The sequence below is a fragment of the Danio rerio genome, chromosome 12 (assembly GCF_049306965.1).
Source record: "Danio rerio strain Tuebingen ecotype United States chromosome 12, GRCz12tu, whole genome shotgun sequence".
In the NCBI taxonomy this organism is placed as follows: domain Eukaryota; kingdom Metazoa; phylum Chordata; class Actinopteri; order Cypriniformes; family Danionidae; genus Danio; species Danio rerio.
This window is the reverse complement of record NC_133187.1, coordinates 36,471,996-36,494,383: the sequence shown is the minus strand read 5'-3', so window position 1 is coordinate 36,494,383 and position 22,388 is coordinate 36,471,996. Positions and strand designations below refer to the sequence as shown.

Below are 22,388 nucleotides of genomic sequence, written 5' to 3'. Positions count from 1 at the left end.
ATCTATACTCTGTATATGTAAACAAAAATCTAATTAATTACAATCAAAAGCCAGAGAAAAAAGATGATTTTTTTAAAAATGAGATTCAAAAGCACCAAGAAAAAACATAACCTGATATATAAAGGCAAACAGACAAGGGGCTGCAACAGAACAAGCCCCGTCTCCTTTTGAATTTAATCGTGACTTGGGAACAACTTGCTGAAAATGTAGTGCCGACCAATGAAGTATGCCAATGAAGAAGCTCACCAATTTAAATAGGTGCCAGACCATTCAAACCTTTAAAAACAAATAACAATAACTTGTACTGAATCCTAAATTGGACTGGGAACCAGTAAAGGGACGATAAAACTGCCGAAATGCTAGCAAATTTTTTAGTTATGCAGTTAAAAGGCTGCATTTTCAACCAACTGCAGGCATACAATTGAAGCATGAGAAGCTCCTGCATACAGAGAATTACAATAGTCTGGACATAATAAAGACGTTAATAGTGGTTTCCAAATCTTTAGAAGACAGAAAAGGTTTCAGTTCACTATTATGGTCATTTTAAAAATCATGTAAAAATATTTGTTTTTATAGTGTGTTTAATTTCCCCGAAAGTTCCAAATCCAGAAGAACATTAACAGCATTCCTCCTGTTTTAGTCTGTATTATACACTCTGTTAAATTCAGCACAGATCCCAGTTCCTAAATGTGTAAGACACAAGTTGCACTCATCAAATCTGAAAGACCCTTAACGCTGAAGCATGTTTGCAAACCGAAACGTTATGTTCTACTAAGCTACAGATTTTTTAGTGCATGTTTTTTTTCCACCCATCTGTCCTGGTGATGCATCAGTCCCTCTCTGTCTCAGCGGGATCCTCTCTCCATCTCCAGCTGAAGCAGGGGCTCTTTGTGTTGAGGATGAGGGCTGGGGTCTCTGTGTTTGGGACACTGATTCTTTCTGACAGCATCGGCCAGAGTAAAGGGCAGACGGCCAGTGTTCAGACAGCTGAAAGAAAGGAGCACAGCGCAGCCACTGCTGATGAATGTGTGTCTATGCGAGCGGATGCGTTCATGCATGTGCATATGTATTTTTTATAACTCCTCATTTCATTCTAATATGCAGTGTGTATGTATTCGGCTCAGCTGTTTATTTTAAAAATGCCAAAGTCACTGGCCTCTGCATGGCAAACTACTATGCAGCATTTTTTTATTTAGTTATGGGGTGTACGGGAAGCCAATGCTCCGAAAGTGGGACGAGATTGAGTTATTCAGCTGAGTAAATGATTCAATATTTCATTATTCATCAATCAGTTATTACTATATGAATTATTAATGACAAATTATCAGTGTGCGACTCAGTGGGCAGTGCAGATTGGTTCTGCGTGGATCAATTTGGCATGTGCTGCGCTATTAGCCGGTCACGCAAGTAAATGATTCGCCCAGTTGGGACGCTCAGTGCAAATTTGGTCCACTTTCATATTGCTTTTTGCTTCTCTGAATTATATTATGTCACTTATGAAAGGAGTTGTCGAGACTGCAGTCAAGCTGTAATGCGTATGATGGGCTGGAGCTGATGCCATGTAATCTTGATGTTAATATGAAATGTCCATCTTTGTTGGACATTTCTTGAATTGCCTACCTACGGTACTGGTCAAAATTTTGTTCAGGGTTTTTTTTTTTTTTTTTTTTTTGAGGAAGTCTCTTCTGCTTACAAAGCCTGCATTTATTTGATACATATAAAGTAATATACTTTATTTTTAGGGATTTATATATTGACCTTGATAATTGCATTACTTTCACTGTAAGGTACTGCATGTAAATTCACAGTACATCATAATAACAATATTTTTGTAAATATTTTTGAATATTAAAAAGTGCCTGTACAAGCACAAAAGTTCATGTGTTTTAATTTTTATGTTGAATAATAAATTACATTAAAATTCCTATAACTAACATACAAAAGATATAGCCATTTTTTACAGTAATTTGCTGTTATCATGATTATGTTGAATAATAAATAATGTTTGAATTCCTATAACTAATGTGCGAAAGATATAGCCGTTTTTAAAGTAATTTGCTGTAATCATGATGCCAGCCTTAATTTCACAATAATATTTTGAATAAATAAAATTAAACAAATAAAATACTGTAAAATGACACAGTAGTTTACTGTGAAAAGTAGTTTACTGTGAAAAATTATTGTAACATGTTGTGAAATTCTAGTAATTTATTACAGTGTAGTACTTATTACGTAACCTAAAAAAATGTCAATCCACTATACGTATATATATATATATATATATATATATATATATATATATATATATATATATATATATATATATATATATATATATGTATATATATATATATATGTATAGTGGATTTACATATTTTTAGGTTACGTAATAAGTACTACACTGTAATAAATTACTAGAATTTCACAACATGTTACAATAATTTATGTATAATGTATATAATCTATCAGCTGTATACATACAAAGAATTTCAAGAAAAAACATTTAATATTTAGGTAAAAAAATAAAAGAATTATTTAAAAACAGCTTTTTAAATATCTTTTTTTTTAATTTTGTAAATAAACATGATAATAAAATCTATTTGGAAAATTGTCTTTACAAACTTTGAACATAAGTGGAAATCTGTTTCCACTTGGGAATACAAGCTGATAATAAAACTGAATAGTAAGTGTCTTTTAAATGTTAACTAAACACATCAAAGTACCAAGAAACCATCAGGTCAAGGAAACCCTAAACAAACATAGTGCAAAATATTATGCATGCCATGATGATGCATGCTGGGAAACAGCACCACATCCAGCACTGCAGAAATCACAGGGTCAAGTTAGTGATGTGGCACCTCGATTAACTAGCAAAATTAAAAATGTCACTATTGAGAGACGCTTTGGAAGTGACTGACTATAACAGTCACAGAAGGGAGGCTGGAATTCACCAACCACACGCCGACACGGCTTCCGACACTCACCTGTCAATCATCCTGGTGATTGACAGGCCAGCTGATTTCAGTGCCACCGCCCCCCGCCCCAAGCGCAGAGTAAGGCAGCCTGTGGCGGGTTTGAAGTATCTGTCTGCTTCGCGGCAGTAAAAACACTGATGCTTACACACTGCAAAACGAGATCCGATCGCCGCAGAGCGAGTGTATGAGCCTTATTTCAGTGTAATAGGTCTACTAGATGGTTGGCTACACACACACACACTCACTCACTCACTCTCATTGCCCTCCTGAAGGCCTGTGCATTGTGCTGCATTGTGCAGGAACAGATGCATTGATATGGTAATAAGACAGAGAAGGTTTTTTTTATTAATGTAATGCTGGAATTCACAGCCCTGAAACCATTGGCACAGAATGGAAAAGGAGTAAGCAGAGACGGAGAGACTGTGAGACGAGGGAGAAAAAAAAAGAACAAACAAAATTATGAGTGGGAGGTTGCTTTACCAGCACTTCTCTCAGATATTTCTCGGTTTGGCGTCAGATCCCAATTTTTCAAGCGTGCAGCGGGGAACCAGGCCCCTGCCTCTCCATTCATCAAAGCCTGAAAAGAAGGTTATTAGAGAGCCACAGAGAGGGAAGGCAAGCCCTCCGCTCGCCTCTGATCTCTGCTTTTCATCCTTGGTTCTTCTCTCCGCTCATGAATACCTCTCTCTGTTGTGATGGACAGGTCGGCTGGAGCGGGGGCGGGGCCAGGCTTGATGACAGCTGAGGACTTGGCTGGAGGCGGAGACAGGAAGAGGAAAAAGAAGAGGATGACCGGTGGTCCGTACCACCATCTCACAAGCACTCAGGTTTGTAGCAGATCGCTTCTAGACTGCTGGAAAGCAAACGTTTTTGTAAATGTCTTGACAAGGTGAAAACGGTTGGTTGGTTGTTGGTTTTGTTTCATTGTAAGAGTGTAAAAACAGTCACTATTTACAATGCTTTTCTTACTTAGAGCTTTTGTCTCGTTTCTAGTCCAAATTTCTAAAACTTCTTAAATGAAGAAGCATTTGCATTTGTTTTCAGAAATAATAAGTCACATTTTTGTGAGTTTTTCTTCAAAACAAGCGAAATAATCTACCAATGGGGCAATCAAAGTAGTCCTATGTCAAAAGGTAAATCAATATTTAATATATAGATATTTGGACTAGAAACTTTTGTATGTTTGGTGATTGTTTGTACTGTTCTCATGTGTTGTTGAATGAGATGTTAAAGGTGACTGTATGCTTTCATGTTCTGCAGATCAGAAACCTGCTGAAAAACAGCATTCATGCTGAGTCAGGCCCGATTATCTTTTAATCGTTTTCTGTTTAAAAATGATAAATAAATAACTTAATGCAAGAAAAAATGCCATAACTGATTGTTTTTAAATTTAAAAAAAATATATTTTGACAGTGTTGGAAACAATTAGTTACAAAACGAATGAAACCTTATCAATTACGGCAAATCAATAGTTACTTAACTGTTATGCTTTCTTAAATCTGTAGGTAAATTCATAGTAAAATGATGTGCTTGCGTCTGAATTTGTGGAGGCTGTGCTTTAATATTGTCATTAAGGTCATCATCATTGCATAAATTAACTTTTTATGTTAATTTCTTAATTGTTGCAAATGGAAAACTAAAGGCAAGAAAACAAGAAACTCTGTACACAAAAGAAGCTGTGTAAAATTGTTAAATATTAAAAAAAAATCTTAAAATGTCTATTTATTTAAGTAAACATTAAAAAACGAAACATTCCAAAACAGGTGACGCGGTGGCGCAGTAGGTAATCACAGCAAGAAGGTCGCTGGTTCGAGCCTCAGCTGGGTCAGTTGGCATTTCTCTGTGGAGTTTGCATGTTCTCCCCGCATTCGCGTGGGTTTCCTCCGGGTGCTCTGTTTTTCCCCACAGTTCAAAATAATACGGTACTACGGTACAGGTGAATTGGCTAGGCTAAATTGTCCGTAGTGTATGAGTGTGAATGAGTGTGTGTGGATGTTTCCCAGAGATGGGTTGCAGCTGGAAGGGCATCCGCTGCATAAAACATGTGCTGGATAAGTTGGCGGTTCATTTCGCTCTGGTATCCCCAGATTAACAAAGGGACTGAGCCAAAAAGAATATAAATGAATGAATAAACATTCCAAAACAGCTTTTTAAATATTAAAGGCAAAGCTGTTTTGAAGAACCATTAAAAAAAAAAACATTATGATTATAAAAAATTATTTTGAAAATTCTCTCGACAAAAAATGCCTTTAATAATATCAATAATGTCATTGTTGTTGGTTTGATTATGAATGGCAATTATTCTTTGCTCACCCCGCTTTCAGATGAAATTCTCTGACTTAGACAGTGATCCAAAAAATGCTAATCCACAGCACTTTTGAGAGTAAAAAAAGCACACACACGCATAAAGGTGAAACATAACTAATACCCATGTCTCTCAATAATATATTGAGATTTTATGCAAGGAAACGGCCAGTGAGTGCAAGAAACTGAACATTATTTACATTACCTTTAACCACAGCCTTAGCAAGCTTGAGTGAATTAGTTGAGGAACTTCAACAGAGTGCTGTCTTACAACTATTGTAATAATGCAACTCAAACACTGCCTTTGCTTTAATTCCCCTCTTCTCTTCGTTTCAGATGAAGGCTCACTGTAGGCCCAGAGGAAGGCCGAGACTCCTAAGCACGAAGTTTAAGCAGAAAGCTTGCTCACAGCTGAAGCAGAAAGCCAAAGCCAAGCGTGGATCCAGATTGGTGAACTTGCTGTGTCACAGAGAGAGCAAAACACAGAGCACTGTTCCCGAACATCAGTCTGCAAAAGAAGAACACGCACATAATAACAAAACGGGAGAGCAAGGTGACACAGGTAAAAATCACACATTTACATTAAAATCAAATGAAGATGTACTCACTATTTACTCGTTCCAAACCTCGATGTGTTTCTTACTTGTGCTGAACACAGTAGAAGGTATTTTTTGAAGACTTTTATAAACCAAACAAAGGCTATCTTCAAAATATCTTCCTTTGTTTAACAGAAGAAAGAAATTCAAAGAGGTTTGGAACGAGTAAAGAGTGAGTAAATGATGACAGTAGTGTTCGTTTTGGGTCAGCTGCTGTGTCGTTTATTATTTAGCTTACTTTAGATTATTTAGAAATCTGAAAAATGTTTAATCTATCCCAGCAGGCAGTGGGACTGCAGTCCAGCAGGATTCAGATGGGAAGCGGAGCGTGATGAAAAGAGGCGCGAGGTCAAAGGCCATCCTGAGCTCTACACCCCTACCAACCCGAACTCAGCAGCTGCTATGCAATACAGCTATGACCGATAGCAAGCTTGAAGCTACAGAGAAGGGCATCAGCGACACAGGTGAGTTATGGGCCAGGAGAAATGTTGATCAGCGGACGCTCTCTGTTGCCTACTCGACTGTCTTGGTGTTAAAAAAAATTAATGGCGCCTCCTCAGGCATGCATTAGGCAAAACCCGAGCTGTAATGCTAGACTGCATCATGCTGTGTTCAGAATGCCACACCTACAGGGGGAATATAAAGCTACGTTTTAGTCCATGCTTCCTGCGAACACACTTCTGTAAGTGAACAAAGTGGAGATGAAATCATGGCGGTAATGAACGCTAATGTGAACTTCGCCTGCGGTCGAGCTAGGCGGTGTTGTCGCCGCTCTGTTAATTGCCCTGAAAGTTATCCTTTTCACATTTCACGAGCTTGCGAGAGTGTTGACGAGCGCCTTGTAAGTGACAAGTGTGTCAGCACTGTGTTGACACCCGACACTGCTGCCACCGTGCCATCTCCGCTCGATGCGAGACACATAGCCCACAGACGGCATCTGCCAATACGGATCTGTGACACCCAAGCATGCGAGTACGACTTTGTTTGCGTACGCGGTGGTTGAAAAAAAATTTGCAATCACAAAGATGTGTATGTGATTCTGAAAGGAATGTACAGGACAAGTGCAGCAGAAAGCACAAGGTTGCTTTATTTTTCTAAAGTTGCACAGTCATTTCATCTGAATATCTTAATAAACTGACAGCTAGAATGTGAAAGGCATCAGTAGATGTTTCCATCCTCCTTACAAACTTAATTTCAAGACTGCAGTATCATTACTTACAGTACACTCACCGGCCACTTTATTAGGTACACATACAACTGCTCATTAACGCAAATTTCTAATCAGCCGATCACATAGCAGCAACTTAACGCATTTAGGCATGTAGACATGATCAAGATGATCTGCTGCAGTTCAAACTGAGCATCAGAAAGGTGATTGAAGTGACTTTGAACATGGCATGGATGTTGGTGCCAGACGGGCTGGTTTGAGTATTTCAGAAACTGCTGATCTACTTGGGTTTTCACGCACAACCATCTCTAGGGTTTACAAAGAATGGTCCGAAAAGAGAAAATATCCAGTGAGCGGCAGTTCTGTGGGTGCAAATGCTTTGTTGATGCCAAAGGTCAGAGGAGAATGGCCAGACTGGTTAGAGCTGAAAGAAAGGCAACAGCAACTTAAATAAGCACTTATTACAACCGAGGTATGCAGAAGAGCATCTCTGAATGCACAACATGTTGAACCTTAAGGCGGAAGGCCTACAGCAGCAGAAGACCACACCGGGTGCTAGTCTTGTCAGCCAAGAACTGGAAACTGAGGCTTCAATTTGCACAGGCTCACCAAAATTGAACAATAGAAGATTGGAAAAAGGTGGCCTGGTCTGATGGGTCTTGATTTCTGCTGCGGTATTCGGATGGTAGGGTCAGAATTTAGCAACAACAACATGAAAGCATGGACCCATCCTACCTTGTATCAACAATTCAAGCTGGTGATGGTGGTGTAAAGGTGTGGGGGATATTTTCTTTACACACTTTGGGCCCATTACTACCATTTGAGCATTGTGTCGACACCACAGCACACCTGAGAATTTTTGCTGACCCTGTCCATCCATTTATCTCTAAAATCTCTAAGGAATATTTCCAGTACCTTGTTAAATCTATGCCACAAAGGATTAAGGCAGTTCTGAAGGCAAAAGAGGGTTGAACCACGTACTAGTAAGGTGTACCTAATAAAGTGGCCAGTGAGTGATTGTAGAAATTGATACAAATCTGAAGGCACTTCGGTCACACTTTACAATAAGGTTCATTAGTTAATGTGTAATTAATGCATTTACTAACATGAACAAACAATGAACAATACATTTACTACTGTATGTGTTCATGTTAGTTAACGTTAGTTAATGAAAATACAGTACATCATTGTTAGTTCATGTTAACTCATGGTGCATTAACTAATGTTAACAAGCATGGACTTGGATGTTAATAATCCATTAATAATAATAATAATAATAATGTTAAATTATGATTAATAAATGCTGTACATGTGTTCTTCATGATTAGTTCATGTTAGTAAATGCATTAACTAATGAACCTTATTGTAAAGTGTTACTGGCACTTCTATGTTAAGCTGTTTTGAGACAATCTACATTGTAAAAGCGCTATAGAAATATACATGAAATTAAATGAATTGAATGAATTTTATAGTGTGTATTTTAAAGAGCAGTGTTGTAGCGGTCTCAGATTTGTAATGATAATGTATTTGCAGCTAAATCAGGAGCTTGAATCAGTCACTAGGTCTGACACTTGATGGTCAAACCTGCCAGTGACTAGACTTCTCTGACTGCTAAAGTTCCTGTGAACGCTGACAGTCACAGCCACATTTGGCACCCGTTTCATGAACTTTGCTAAATATCGAACAAACCGCGCAGTGAGAGAAATCGGCAGGCTGCGTTCGCCATGACCGATTCAGACGCCCGCTGTGAACTGTAGTCCAGTCAAGATGTCAATGCATTCAATCGATCCATCATTTTCACAGAGGAGGAAGATGACGGCATCTACGACAGCGAGGAAGGGGCAGAGGGCATCAAGAATCTATCATCTAAAGAGCAGCTGTCTGGAGCCGGCCGTCCTTCACAGTGCTCCATCGTGAAGCTTGAGGCTAATCAGAAAGCCAAGAACAAAACTGAAAGACAAGGATTCGGTAAATGTTACATCTTTTCTTAATTAGACAGCATGGATTGACAGATATCACCTTAGTTCACAAACACTCATCTTTCACTGTCATTCTTACCATTTTTTTTTCTGATTCCCTCCAGGGTCTATGAATGTGTCCGTCACTAAAGAAGAGATGAAGAGAAGGAAGGCCCCCTGTAGGCCAGCCCAGGTCTGTGCTGACCATAACCACTCAGAACTAGATGAGGACAGGAGATTGACTGGCCCGAAGTGGAGAGAGGGCTCAAGGGAGAACACCTTTGACCACACTAGGGTTCTCAAAACCTCACCTACTCCACGAGAAAGGACCACCAGGAAGAGCGCAGTGCTTCTCGGCAAGGTAAATCTATACTTTGTTAGTAAATTCTATAGAAACGAAGCTACAAGTGCTATTCGTTAAGTGCTAACACGTCATCGATGGTTGTTTCAGAGGAAGAGCTGTTGGTTGCAAGCGCTGTCGTCGCAGTATGATGACATATCTTGGAGTAGGCGAATCAGAAACAAACAGGTATGGAAAGAGTTTCTTTTACCAGTTAACATCTATTCAAAGTCTTGATGATTAGGTTAGGCAAGTTAATAGGATAATTCAACCAAAAATGAAAAATACTCACTATTTCATCTCTCTGAAGTAGTTCCAAGAAGTTTCTTTCCAGATATTTTAAAAACAAACATTTACTATTAACAAACATTAACTATTGACTTTCCTGGTTGGGAAAACAAATACCATTGAAGTCAATGGGTACAGGTTTCCAACATTTAAACATTTTCCGACATAAAATGTCTTCCTTTGTGTTCAACAGAAGAGAATCTTGGGTTTGGTTTGGGACAAGTAAAGGGAGAGTAAATGATGACAGAATATTCAGTTTTAGATAAACTCTCCCTTTAATGAGCCTTTTCCACTGAGTGGTATAGTACGGTATGGTACGGGTCACCTTTATCAGGATTTCGTTTCCACTGTCAAAAGGGTACCAATGGTGGGCATGGTATACAACAGAAAGTTTTAGTCTACGTCATTGTTGCTCGAGAAAATGTCTACAGTAAAGCTGTACGGGTCATTCACATATCATATGAGAAGCACTTCTCACAAAACAGATGCTTTATACACCTTAATACTTGTGTAGAAATGTTCATTATTAGCTTTTCTATGAATATGATTTGATTATAACTGCAGATCAAAAATCAGTGCGAAATAGAAAAAGCCTACTGTGACATCTGCGACAGTATATAAATAAATGCAACGTATATGAACACATACAGACCGTTACAGTTTCCGAATCATACATTTAGTCCTTATTTGAGTTCAAAAACAACACTCAACATGTAGCGTACAGTCAGTGCAAACCTCTCATCTGTATCTTTAATCTTCAGCAGCACATGTAACCTCTATTAGAACTCTGTCATTCTCGAGTTCAAAATAGTCCAAAAGGTGATTATAATAGTTAAACATGGCAGTTTGTTCATGTTTTAGGTTGCTCAAAGAATCATTTGCCCCATTTGGTTTTTTTTTTTTTGGCTTCTCTTTTGTTTTTTTTTCCGTGCATCTCCCTCGCTTTTGTCTGTTTCTGAAAGGATCAGATGTCAGAAGCACTCCAATAATCACGCGCATGTTATTATCATCAGCTCAAGAAGTTTGTTATTTCAAATATAGACAACGGCGAACGATCGCAAAGCTCTCTGGAGAAAGTGAAACCGCTCGCGCTTTAGACGCCCATGGAAAACAACAACAACAGGACAACAGGTTTATCTACTTGGCTTTGTGGCTGTACATTAAGACAATGACAAGGTGTGTTTGAGCTCGGGTCAACCATGGCTTGTTATTATATGTATATAATCATTATGATGTATTGTCTCGGCTGTGTATTTAAAATGGGCGCTTCCTTTGTTTTCATTCTCCTGTCTTTTGACGTTTGTCTGTAAATCCATAGTGTTCAGCTGCGCATCTGGCTCCACCTTTTGATACCCTTTCATTGTTTCATAAAAGCGAACCGAACCGTACCGTACTGTACCACTCAGTGGAAAAGGGCCATAAGGAACCTAGCAGTCATCTAAAGTAGAAAGGCTGTGTTTAAGGATATAGGAGTGCAATCCAATTACCATGTCACATCCTGTCTTCTGTAAATGCTACTTCAATCTGATCATCTTTTAATGGCAGCACTGTTTTCTGTGCAAGATAACCCACTGTCCTGTATTTGATTCATTGACAGTTGAGATAAACATTTTATTTGGCATCTGAAAGTTGTGGTTTGGTGGTCATTGTATTTGTAAATGTAGATTTGGGCCAAGTTTTTCCACTTTTCATGTAATTTTTACTGAGAAATTACTTTTGCAGTAATTGCATATTTGCTTGGTTTTGGTTTACCAAAGCTCCCTGTATTTTATTGAGGATCATTAAACCATTATGCTGCTTCAGAAGTCTGTCTGAAATCAGTTTCATGAGGCACATTCATGCGCAACAGCTGCTTGCGAAGCCGTTGCCTGATAGTGCAGTGAGGCAACAAGTCAGCTTTTGGCCACAGCCAATCTATGCTGGTACATCTGAGCTCATTTATTTGAGTTGTGCTGGACACTGGTGTGATCTAGCTAGACTGCAGCGCCACATAGCGAATTACCCCCAGCGGCCTAGATCTGTCTGCCTTGCCCTCTTGGCACCCATAAAAAGCCATCCCTTTGAGAAGGATTATGCAATCTCGTGTGGTTCGTCCTGTCAGGGGCTCTCGTAAATCTACTCACAATAAAGATAAGATGGGATCCGCCTGCTAATTCACAGGCTGAATCATGCATTGTCTAAATAAAACAGTCAATAGTTTTGAAAGGATTTACACCATAGGCGTCAAGGCTGTCACCGTCGGCCCTTTGTGAGGTCATCAGCGAGGCATGCGAGGGGACTTTGCCTGCCTAATCAGAGGGCGGGAAGAATTCCCACTCCGCTCAAAGAGTGCGATAGAGAACAAAGACACGCATCATTCTTCACCTGTGCCTCACCCTAGAGACACACTTGTAAAATGAAAACCGAACAGCATCACCCCAAGTGACGAAACCTCCATCACATTAATATGTGACAGCTTTTTTTGAGCAATGTTAAGTACTGAGGGCTGTGCACAAGAATGGACCCGTTGGGTGTGAGAGGTTATGATATATTTGTATGAGAGGTTGAATGAATGTTGGAGCCCTAATCACTCTCTCTGGGGCCATTACAGGTGTGTATGTGTGTATGTGTGTGTGTTTGTCTGCGTGCGTGTGTGGGTGTGTGTGTGTGTGTGTGTGTGTGTGAAAGAATGAGACTCACATGCTGTTTCGTGATTGTTAGCAGGCAAAGGGACGAGCAGTCAGTCGTTTGCTGGAGAGCTTTGCTGCCGATGAAGGTTTCCAGATTGACGATGACAGCAGCTTCTCAGAGGGAGAGGAAGAGGAGGAGGAGGAAGAGGAGGAACCAGAGCTGATGGGCAGTGCATTGCCAGGTACAAAATATGCAAACAGACAGGCATGATTTAAATGTAACTGTGTTCATATCAACACAGAATGTGCTTGTGGTCAAAAGAGAATGACCTCTACCTTTAATCTGTCTTTGTCTCAACCAGCCCTGCCCAACTGCATTCTCACCAAAGAAATCCTGAGGGATGGGCTGAAAGTATTGATCTCGAAAGAGGACGAGTTACTGTATGCTGCTTATGTACATACATTGGACCTGCCTGATATGTAAGAGAACCAGACCTGCATTATGGATGGATGGATGTATAAGTAGCTGGATGAATTGGTGGATGGATGGATGGATGGATGAATGGATGGATGGATAAGTGGATGGATGGATGGATAAGTGGATGGATGGATGGATGGGTGGGTGGGTAGGTGGATGGATAGAAAGGTTAATAGAATGAATGACATAATAGATAGATAGAACAATGAAATGACGTATGGATGGATGGATGGATGGATGGATGGATGGATGGATGGATGGATGGATGGATGGATGGATGGATAAGTGGATGGATGGATGGATGGATGGATGGATGGATGGATAAGTAGATTGGTGGATGGATGGATGGATGGGTGGGTGGGTGTGTAGGTGGAGGGATAGAAAGATGAATAGAAAGAATGACATAATAGATAGAACAATTAAATGATGGATGGAGAAGTAGATGGATGGATGGATGGATGGATGGATGGATGAATGGAAAAATGAATGGAATGAATATATGGTTGTAACAATGGACAAATAGATTAAATAATAGATAGATGGAACAATGAAATTATGGATGGATGGATGGATGGATGGATGGATAGATAGGTGGGGCTGGATGGATGGAAAGATGAATAGAATTAATATATGGTTGTAACAATGGACAAATAGATGAAATAATAGATAGATAAAACTATGAAATGATGGATGGATGGATAAGTAAATGGATGGATGGATTGATGGATGGATAAGTGCATGGATGGATGGATGGATGGATGGATGGATGAATGGAAAATTTTACGGAATGAATATATGGTTGTAACAATGGAAAAATAGATTAAATAATAGATAGATACAACAATGAAATGATGGATGGATGGATAGATGGGTGGGGTTGGATGGATGAAAAGATGAATAGAATGAATATATGGTTGTAACAATGGACAAATAGATTAAATAATAGATAAATGGAACAATGAAATGATAGTTATATAGATTGATGCATAGATTTGCAGGTAGATGAATGTAGATGGATGGATGGATGGATGAATAGATGGATGGATGGATGGATGGATGGAATAATGTATAGAGATGTATATATATGTGTGGATAGACCGATAATATTGATCAGATCTAAAAAATAACACAAAAAAATCTCCATTTCCCCAGCTATAGTGTTGTTGTTGAGGGTGAACGTGGAAACAGGCCGAGGATCTACTCTCTGGAGCAGCTGCTTCAGGAAGCGGTGAGACCCTTTAAAAAAAGCTTCTTCAGAGGACTTGTTCCCCCCAAAGACTTCCTCTATCTTCCCATACAGGCCTTGGGCCGAAGAAGCCCTTCAGGCCACCCTCACAGGCTCTCACAGACCCCTTGTTCTCCCCCAGAGCCCCATCGGCTCAATGCTGGATCGAGCCCAGCTCTGGCTTTCTCTGCTAAAGCAGTTATACACATAGCATCTGGGTTTGTGTGAGTGTGTGTGCTTCGATAAGAATTTACTTAGCCATGAAGCGTGTAAACTGCTCTGATCAGTGTGTGAAGGACTCCAGTCCAACTTTAGCCATTCGTTTGGCATTTGCCTCTTTTATTGCTTATTTTTTATCTCATTGAGCACAAATTCATAGTTAAAGGAACATTTCGGCATCTGGTTGTGATAGAGGGATGTAGACAACCCTAGGACCTCTTAAAATGTTAATACACTTTTTTTTTTTATCAAACAGGGCTCTATGTTAGCTGCCCATAATGTGGTCCAGGAGTCTGTTAGATTCCTGCATATACAGTTTCACATTGTGACTCTGTATAACTGTTCCTTATTAGTTGTGCGTGGCCCCACAGGAGGACGTACAGAAGAGCATGCTTTATCCCTTTTTTATTTATTTATCTTCTTATTTAGGAACATCTTTGGGGCTGAACTGTGGGTTACAATAACACGCATAGTTTATCTAAGCCGATGGGGGAAAAGGGAGCTGATTACACACCGTAAACCAACAGCTCTTTGTCGGCATGCATTCATTTGAATACATTACATGCGTTACTTCTCTCATTCATCTCTCTCAGTATCATGGGCTGAAAAAAGTGTCTCGCCGCCTAGGGACCGCCTATCGCAAGCTCTACTACTCGTCCCTAGTCTCCCTCAAAGACATATTAATGAGCATGCTCTGTGCAACTCTTAAGTTCAGTGCCGTACACAAGACATCTGAAGATCTCGTCTTGATACAATTCAGAAGCTGCAACATAAAAAGCTCTTGATTGTTCACAAAATGCAAAACAAAGGAGGAGGTTGTCAATATTGGGTGTGATTTTGTATAGTTGTGGTTGAGAACAGAAGGAACAAAAGAGAGAGAGAGCATTTACTGAGGGCTAGCACAGTAAAGGCTTTAACATTGAACTCTACTCCAACAAATTGGACTCATGGCTCATAAGCCTGATGTTAAAAACTTTCCTTAAATGCAAACTCACCCTTTATCTGACTTCATTCTGGTGTGTAAATTTCACACTCCATTTCTCAAAATCCATTAATTAATGAACATTTAAAATTAGGCTCATAGTTACTAAAAAATTGTAGCAATCATTATTAACACATATCTCATTGTTACAGCTCATGCTGCAGAATTTATGGACTGCATGTTCTTCCCCCTTTGATTATTAAAAACAGTGCTTGCAAATTTCCTCTGACCATTTTTTCTATACTTAAGTATAAAGTGTTTACTTTCACCACCAAACAAATGGCAAATATAATGATTGCTATATTTAAACAGATTGTTTTAGCATTATCCATATGGTTCACCACCAAGTAAACAGAATTGGTTGGTTGGCATTGAATTGGAGTTAGCTGTACTCTACTGCAACAAACTGGACTTGCCCATATGCCTGATGCATTGTTCAACATTAGATATAAATAAAAGAAAGTTTTGCAAATAAAAAAATAACGGTATTATTATTATTAGTATTATAGTATTAAAAAATAAAGTATTGAGCAAAAAAAATAAATGCACATTTTCAAAAATCGCAAGGCAAAAATAAATTTGAAGAATAAAAATGAAATTTGCATACAAAAAAAGAACTGCAAATAATAATCAAGCAAGTAAAAAAATTCTTATTTGCAATTTTAAAAAAAACGATATATATTTGCAAAACATTTTTATAGCATTGCCTTTACAAAACCCGTCCAGTCGATTGCAATGCTCATTTTGATTAGCTTTTTAGTTAACCGTGAGTTTTGCAATGCTGTTTTCTCTTTGCACTTTTTGTTTCTGCGCATTTCACTTCGTGGCCCTGATTTGACAAGAAGGCAGATTCAAGGAAACTTCAGCGTTTACAGCAGGCCCAGACCTCCCTCCATTTAAGTGACATCATCACCTGTATCACACAATATCATCGAGGTGGTCTTAGGGCGTACTTTCACTAGGCATGGTTGCCTTGAACAATGCCGGAGCGTAGGTGTCCCCCCTCCCCTCTCCCCCGATGGCCCGCACTCACATTGCATCTGAGCCAGAGTACGCTTGTCATCGATGATGCGACTGTTCAGTTTAGTTTTTTGGGATGCCGTGAGACACAGTCAAATATTTTGTTGAACGGATCCACAAGTTTTGACGCTTAAAAGTTATCATAAAAGCCTTCATGCTGCATTTATTTGGAGGTTTGCTGAAGGAGCTGTTGACGTGCTGCGTGGGGTTTGCTTTTTTAATAATCTATGACATCTAAGTCCGTTAAAAGTGAAGTCGCGTCTTCAGTTTAGGGCTCAGCACTCCCTTTGCATTCACACTCCCTTTGCATTCACATTCCAAAGCCCAACAGAACCACGCTCTGGCACACCTTTTACATCCGGGCCCGGGCCAGCCAACTGAACTGCACCTGAGTCCCGTTCAGAGCAATTACACTTATCAAACAAACCAGGAAACATGCCCAGGCACAGGTCAAATAGCATAGTGTCAGTAAGTTTTGCGAAAAAAAAAATTGTGTGTGTATATATATATATATATATATATATATATATATATATATATATATATATATATAGCTAGTATTTTTGTTTTGCACTGCTTTATTTTTATTTTCCAGTTTTTTTTGCCCTGCAAATTTAATTCTTTTTTTTCAAAACTCAATTTTTCCTTTACAGTTCTTTAATTTTGTTTAAACAATTCCTTTTTATTTCTCAAAAACAAATTTTTGCTTTGCGATTTTTGGAAATTTGTATTTATTTATTTATTGTTTGCTTAATACATTATTTTATGTTCGCAAGACTTTCTTATATACTGGCAAATCTCTGGTAAACACGACGGTCACTAAAGGACTACAAATCCACCGGTATATGGACTACAAGTTCCAGTCATCCCCCATGATTGCAAACAGATGTACACAGGAAATCCAGAGTCATAGTCAAACATCAGGCGAGTGGTCAGAAGGCAGGCAGCAGACAGGAGTAAAACAAGAAAACAAGGCTAGGGTCTAACACGGCAAGACAAAACAAGGAAAAGGCGTCATAATCTTCACAATACTGTTTACATGACTCAGCCCTGATGGAATCTAGGCCAGGTGTGTGAGGGAAGTGCATGACTGTAACTTGTAGTCCATATATCAGTGGATTTGTATTCCTTTAGCAATCTGCATGTTTACCAGCGATCATCCAGGATTAGATTGTTGGTGATTGTAGCACCCATATGGTGCACCACCAAATGAACAGATATTCATTCCTCAAATCCATGGAATTGGTTGAGTCAAACTGTGGCAGATGTTGCTCTCATAGATGCCATTGCTTTCACCTTTTTAGGGGAATAAACCTACAAGTTGGTAGGAGGTACTACTAGCTATTAGCGTTAGCCCTTCCATTTCAGGGACACCTCCTCTTTCCTGTGCCACTTTTAAGACTTCTTATCAGTCGTTTACTTCCAACACCACTACCTGCATATCCTGGCCAAATACTCCCTGGCTTCCCATTTGCTCTGTCTGTCAAAAGGGCCGTATCTACAGCAGACCCGTTTGAACAGGGCCTAAAAGGGCTCTTTAGTGCATGTGCTCTGTGTAGTGGGAGGGGAGCTGGCAGCCTCACAATAAAGTCATCGATTTCACCTCTCCGCTCTTTTATTCCATTATTTCAAAGCAGACACCCCATTCAGCAATGCTGATTTCCTCTCTTTTTTATTCTGGTTCAGTATGAGAAACTATTTATGGGAACAAAATCAAAATGCATCTCTCTTGAGAAATGTATACCCATGGTTGGAATTGCCTTAAGGAGAGGGCCTCAAAGATATCTATGCTTTGAAAATTGGATGTCTCGTTTTCTTCATGTATTTCTTTTAACTGAATCAACTTGTTATGCTTGATGAGCTGCCTGTCTGCAAGATCTGTAGGTTAATTTTTAAAGTTATCCATGTGTTTCAGGTTTTAGATGTGCAGCCAGAGACGGTGGAAACTCTGATGGCTGGAACAAGAGTATGTGCTTACTGGAGTGAACGCTCACGCTGTCTGTATCCTGGATATGTCCGTAGAGGTAAGATTATTTGCGCACGAAAAACCAAGTTATAAATTAGTTACAAAAAATAAACAATAAAGTTCATTTTTACATATGTGTACATATGTGTTGTTTAGAGCTCTACTTTTATATATTCCTCAGGAGGTCCAGGTGAGGAACAGAAGGAGGGGAGTGTCATGGTGGAGTTTGACGATGGAGACCGGGGATGGATTTCCCTTTCAAGTATTAGGTTGCTTCCGCCAGGCTACCAAGTCCACTGTAGGTTTCTGCAGATAAACGACTTTCATCTCCAACATAAACACAGAATCTCGTGTTTAGACATTGTGCAAAGGTTCCATATTTAAAATTAAGCCTGTGGTATTATTGATGTACTGCAGGTGCAGAGCCATCACCAGCCCACCTGATCTCACCTAGCTGCCGCAGGAGGAAGACCTCCACCCAAGAGAAGATAACTCAGCAGGCTGATGCATCCAACGAACGTTCCTCTAACACAGAGCCAAGGAAGAGTGCCGTTAAAGCCAAGCCAGGTGCGAGATGACAGCTGCATTATCCATATTCTCACGGTTTCCCAAACTGATTAAATTAAATTAATTTTGGTTACTGGTTGCACAGTGTAAACAGATGCTTTTCACATAATCTAAGATTAAAATCTGTCACAGTTTGCATACATCCCTTAGGTGCTACTTTTAACCTATAACGAGAGAGGTAAAACATGTTGTTTCAAAGAGGCACGTTGAGAAACATCTATCAAACAGGATTCCACAACAGGCCTTTGTGATTTAGTGATTTACTCACTAATCACAAGGTTTGTCAGGGGAACTTGCTGGGTGATGTTTCTCAGTTTGTTTGTCCCTAAGGACACGCTTCACTACTTTTCCCGGTTCTTGTTCCTGGAACTGACGCACCCACCAAATGATTTATTTGCTGTTTGTCAAGAGCCCTAAAAGTCTTATCAGATCTAAGGTAAAATAATCTGGCTTATTAATCTGCAATAAATGCGGAAGAAAGAGGCATTTTCCCTCATTACTTTTAACGACCCTGTACAATTAACACATAGGCATTGATGAGATCAGTGTATGGTTGACTAATGGAATGAGATGTATTTGGATGAGGGAAACTGGCGTCAAGGTTGAACGCTACTTAACTAAAGAGCCTGACTTGAAGCCCTGAACTACCAGTCCAACAGCTCTTACTCAGTAGATGTTATCTGCAATAGTACAATAACATTGAGTCATCAGATGTTCCACTGTTAGGCATATCTGTTTTCTCTTAGGGGATGAAGGTAATATCATAGTAAGCTAAGTTAGGAAAAATGCAAATAAGTTATCATTGCTGGGAGGTCGGTATTCCTGAGTCCCCTTAGCAATACCTTTGTTTATCTCCATCAACAGGAAGGCCAAAATCTGTCAATGCATCATCAAAGAGCGGTGCATCTGAGAATATGACCGAAACTGCTTCCCCTCTTCTCAGCTGGCCAGTTGCCACCATGTCCAGGAGGAAACCCTCCATGGATTTGTTCCAGTTTAATGGGTTAACAAAGAAAGCTCTTAAGGGAAAGGAGTCAGACATGTTCCCCCTACTTAGCTCCACTATGACCACTCCAGCCAAAGGCATCTTCAGCACTTCCTTTGAGGTGGACTCTTTCAGCAGCATTGCAAATGGTTGCACTTCCTTTGGAAATCAACAGTTGGCACCAGGCCTGCCTCCTAGTCACAAGGTTGTCCCTGGGTCACGGTGTAGAAAGATAGGAGACAGGAAGGAATTTCTGGTCAAACTGGACCATGAAGGGGTAACATCCCCTAAGACTAAAAATGGAAAAGCATTGTTGCTTCTTGGGAACCCAGAGCTACAAAGAAGTGGACGAATGGAAAAGGGCTTTGGAGCCAAAGGTATTGGAGAGCTGACCTCAACAATGGGCTATTCCCAGTCTGTTCTTCTTGTCAAAGATGCCAAAAGGAACAGTTGCCATCTTCTCAAAGGTTCCTCTGACATGCGTAAGCACCCTCAGGGTCTCGGGCTTAGTGAATATACAGATTATGGGCCAAATTGCCACAGCGACTGCCTAAGCTCTTATTCAGACATGGATGAAGATGAAGATGAGGAGGAAGATGCCAGAAGGGCGGCAATGCGCACCACTGGACGTTTTTTGTCTCGTCTTTCTGTTTCATCGTCATCCTCAGGATCCTCCAGTGCATCTAGCTCAGGCTCATTGTCCAGTTCCAGCGTCTGCTCGTCTGACAATGATTCGTCCTACAGTTCAGATGAAGAAGAGGCATCTCGGCTTCTGCTCCAGGGTTGCCTTTCTTCTCATCACACATTGCTCCAACAACAGCAGCATTCAGACCCTCCCACCGCCCCACCACGACACACTTTTGGAGCCAAAACTATGAGTATCTCTAATTCAAAGGCTGCAGTAAATAGTAGTACAGGAAAACCTCCAAAGAGAAAGGAGATTGCCAACTCTTCTTCTGTAGTACAGTCCAAATCTTCCAAAGACTTCCCTAAAAAGCAGAAGATGCAGTCTTCAGAAGGTCCCCCCAACTCATCCGCATTCATGCCAGGGCGACAGCTGTGGAGGTGGTCTGGGAACCCTACTCAGGTAATTGTAATGATTTTTCTTTTTAAATACCAATCAAAAATATAGTTTAAAAAGAGTGCCTCAAACTTTCCTTTCTTGTCATCAGAGACGGGGTTTGAAAGGAAAAGCCAGAAAGCTCTTCTACAAGGCAATCGTTCGTGGTAAAGACACAGTTCGAGTTGGTGATTGTGCAGTTTTCCTCTCGGCTGGTCGACCCCATCTGCCCTTCATCGGTCGCATTGAAAGTCTTTGGGAATCATGGTCTAGCAACATGGTAGTCAAAGTAAAGTGGTTCTACCACCCTGAGGAGACCAAGCTTGGAAAAAGGCACCGGGATGGGAAGGTACAGTAGTCACCAGAAGTCTTGTTTGGTTTGGATTTTTTTTATCACGTTATTGCAAGACTTAACCTTCATTTCTTCTCTCTCCACAGCATGCCCTGTACCAAAGTTCCCATGAGGATGAAAATGACGTCCAAACCATCTCCCATAAGTGCCAGGTGGTCAGCCGAGCTGAATATGAGCGTCTGAGTCGAATTAGGAAACCAAACAGCAATGGTCAAGATCTATACTACCTGGCAGGAACTTATGACCCCACCAGTGGTCAGCTGGTGACAGCCGAAGGAGAGTCGATTATCTGCTAACATTTGGAAATGGATGATGCACTACTGAAAATGGTAAATAAAAGGCCACTTCCGTCTCTACTCTTGAAGTAACAGTACATTATCGAATGGATTGTGGGGAGGCCAACTCATGGTGATCACTCATGAAGGCTCCACAGACATGGAATCATTTTTTTTCCAATCACGGAAAAAGGCACTGGACTTGTTCAGAGTAGGGTATTTAGACTGACGTTCTGAGAACTGACTTGGGTCAGAGAAGAAAAACACTGACTGCATTTTTTGCGGGAAGTTCTTTTGGAAAGATGTTCGCTGGTTAAACACACCGGGACTTTAAGATATCCCAGCAGGACCAAATACACTGTTACTTTCAGCTGTGGTATGATCTGTTCATTTGTGCATTTGACTGAGGGGAGATGCGAATGAGAGGGTCTTTCTTTTTATTGCTGTATGCAGATATGCGAACAACCATGAGTGTATGTAGAGATCAGCCACAAACAAACAAAGAGGAATAGCCGTTAACCTGGAGATTAGAGGCTACATTGAATGACGCTCTCTCATATGTACAGTCTAATGACCTCTTTTGACAATACCAGGGATTTTTTATTGTTTGTTTTTTTTTTGGGAGGGGGAGGGGCGCTAATGATTATGTCGGTATATTGTTAAGCTGTTTTAAGAGCAAACATAAAAAAACAAACACAGACAAAAAACACAAAGGAACGATTTTTTCCAGTCAAGCCATATACTTCTGTACCTCTTGCTTATCTTCTCATTCAGGTGTATAGTTGTACAATTGATTTATTTGATGTGTGTAAATATATAAATATATAAATATATATTAAAAACTGTAAATATAATATAAATGAAGAGAGAACTCTATTCCTCTTTGTTGCTCTTGATTGTGTTATTTTTTTAAACTGAATTAAGTGTCGGATCGGGAGGTTTGCTTCGGGGACAGGCATGATTTTGGAGACTTTGGTTACTGAATACCCTCATCACTGCTGTATAGGAGGGTATAGCGAGA

The 22,388-nt window shown here is 39.9% G+C and overlaps 1 protein-coding gene across 6 annotated transcripts in view; it reads left to right on the top strand.

Moving 5' to 3' along the window:
- Positions 1 to 22,004, top strand: part of bahcc1b (BAH domain and coiled-coil containing 1b) — a 194,720-nt gene extending 172,716 nt beyond the window's left edge. For 4 of the 6 annotated variants that reach the window (XM_073918668.1, XM_073918669.1, XM_009306821.5 and 1 more), the window contains 15 exons: positions 3,679 to 3,802; positions 5,616 to 5,841; positions 6,157 to 6,339; positions 8,847 to 9,011; positions 9,127 to 9,362; positions 9,453 to 9,530; positions 12,330 to 12,480; positions 12,601 to 12,718; positions 13,869 to 13,944; positions 18,078 to 18,186; positions 18,310 to 18,426; positions 18,546 to 18,695; positions 19,560 to 20,767; positions 20,853 to 21,089; positions 21,179 to 22,004. In XM_073918668.1, coding sequence (XP_073774769.1) covers positions 3,679 to 3,802; positions 5,616 to 5,841; positions 6,157 to 6,339; positions 8,847 to 9,011; positions 9,127 to 9,362; positions 9,453 to 9,530; positions 12,330 to 12,480; positions 12,601 to 12,718; positions 13,869 to 13,944; positions 18,078 to 18,186; positions 18,310 to 18,426; positions 18,546 to 18,695; positions 19,560 to 20,767; positions 20,853 to 21,089; positions 21,179 to 21,388 — 3,388 coding nt within the window. In that variant the 3' untranslated portion in view covers positions 21,389 to 22,004. The remainder of the gene's footprint in view (positions 1 to 3,678; positions 3,803 to 5,615; positions 5,842 to 6,156; positions 6,340 to 8,846; positions 9,012 to 9,126; positions 9,363 to 9,452; positions 9,531 to 12,329; positions 12,481 to 12,600; positions 12,719 to 13,868; positions 13,945 to 18,077; positions 18,187 to 18,309; positions 18,427 to 18,545; positions 18,696 to 19,559; positions 20,768 to 20,852; positions 21,090 to 21,178) is intronic. The other 2 variants (XM_073918670.1, XM_021480385.3) reach the window with 1 other exon arrangement.
- Positions 22,005 to 22,388: the final 384 nt, after the last annotated feature.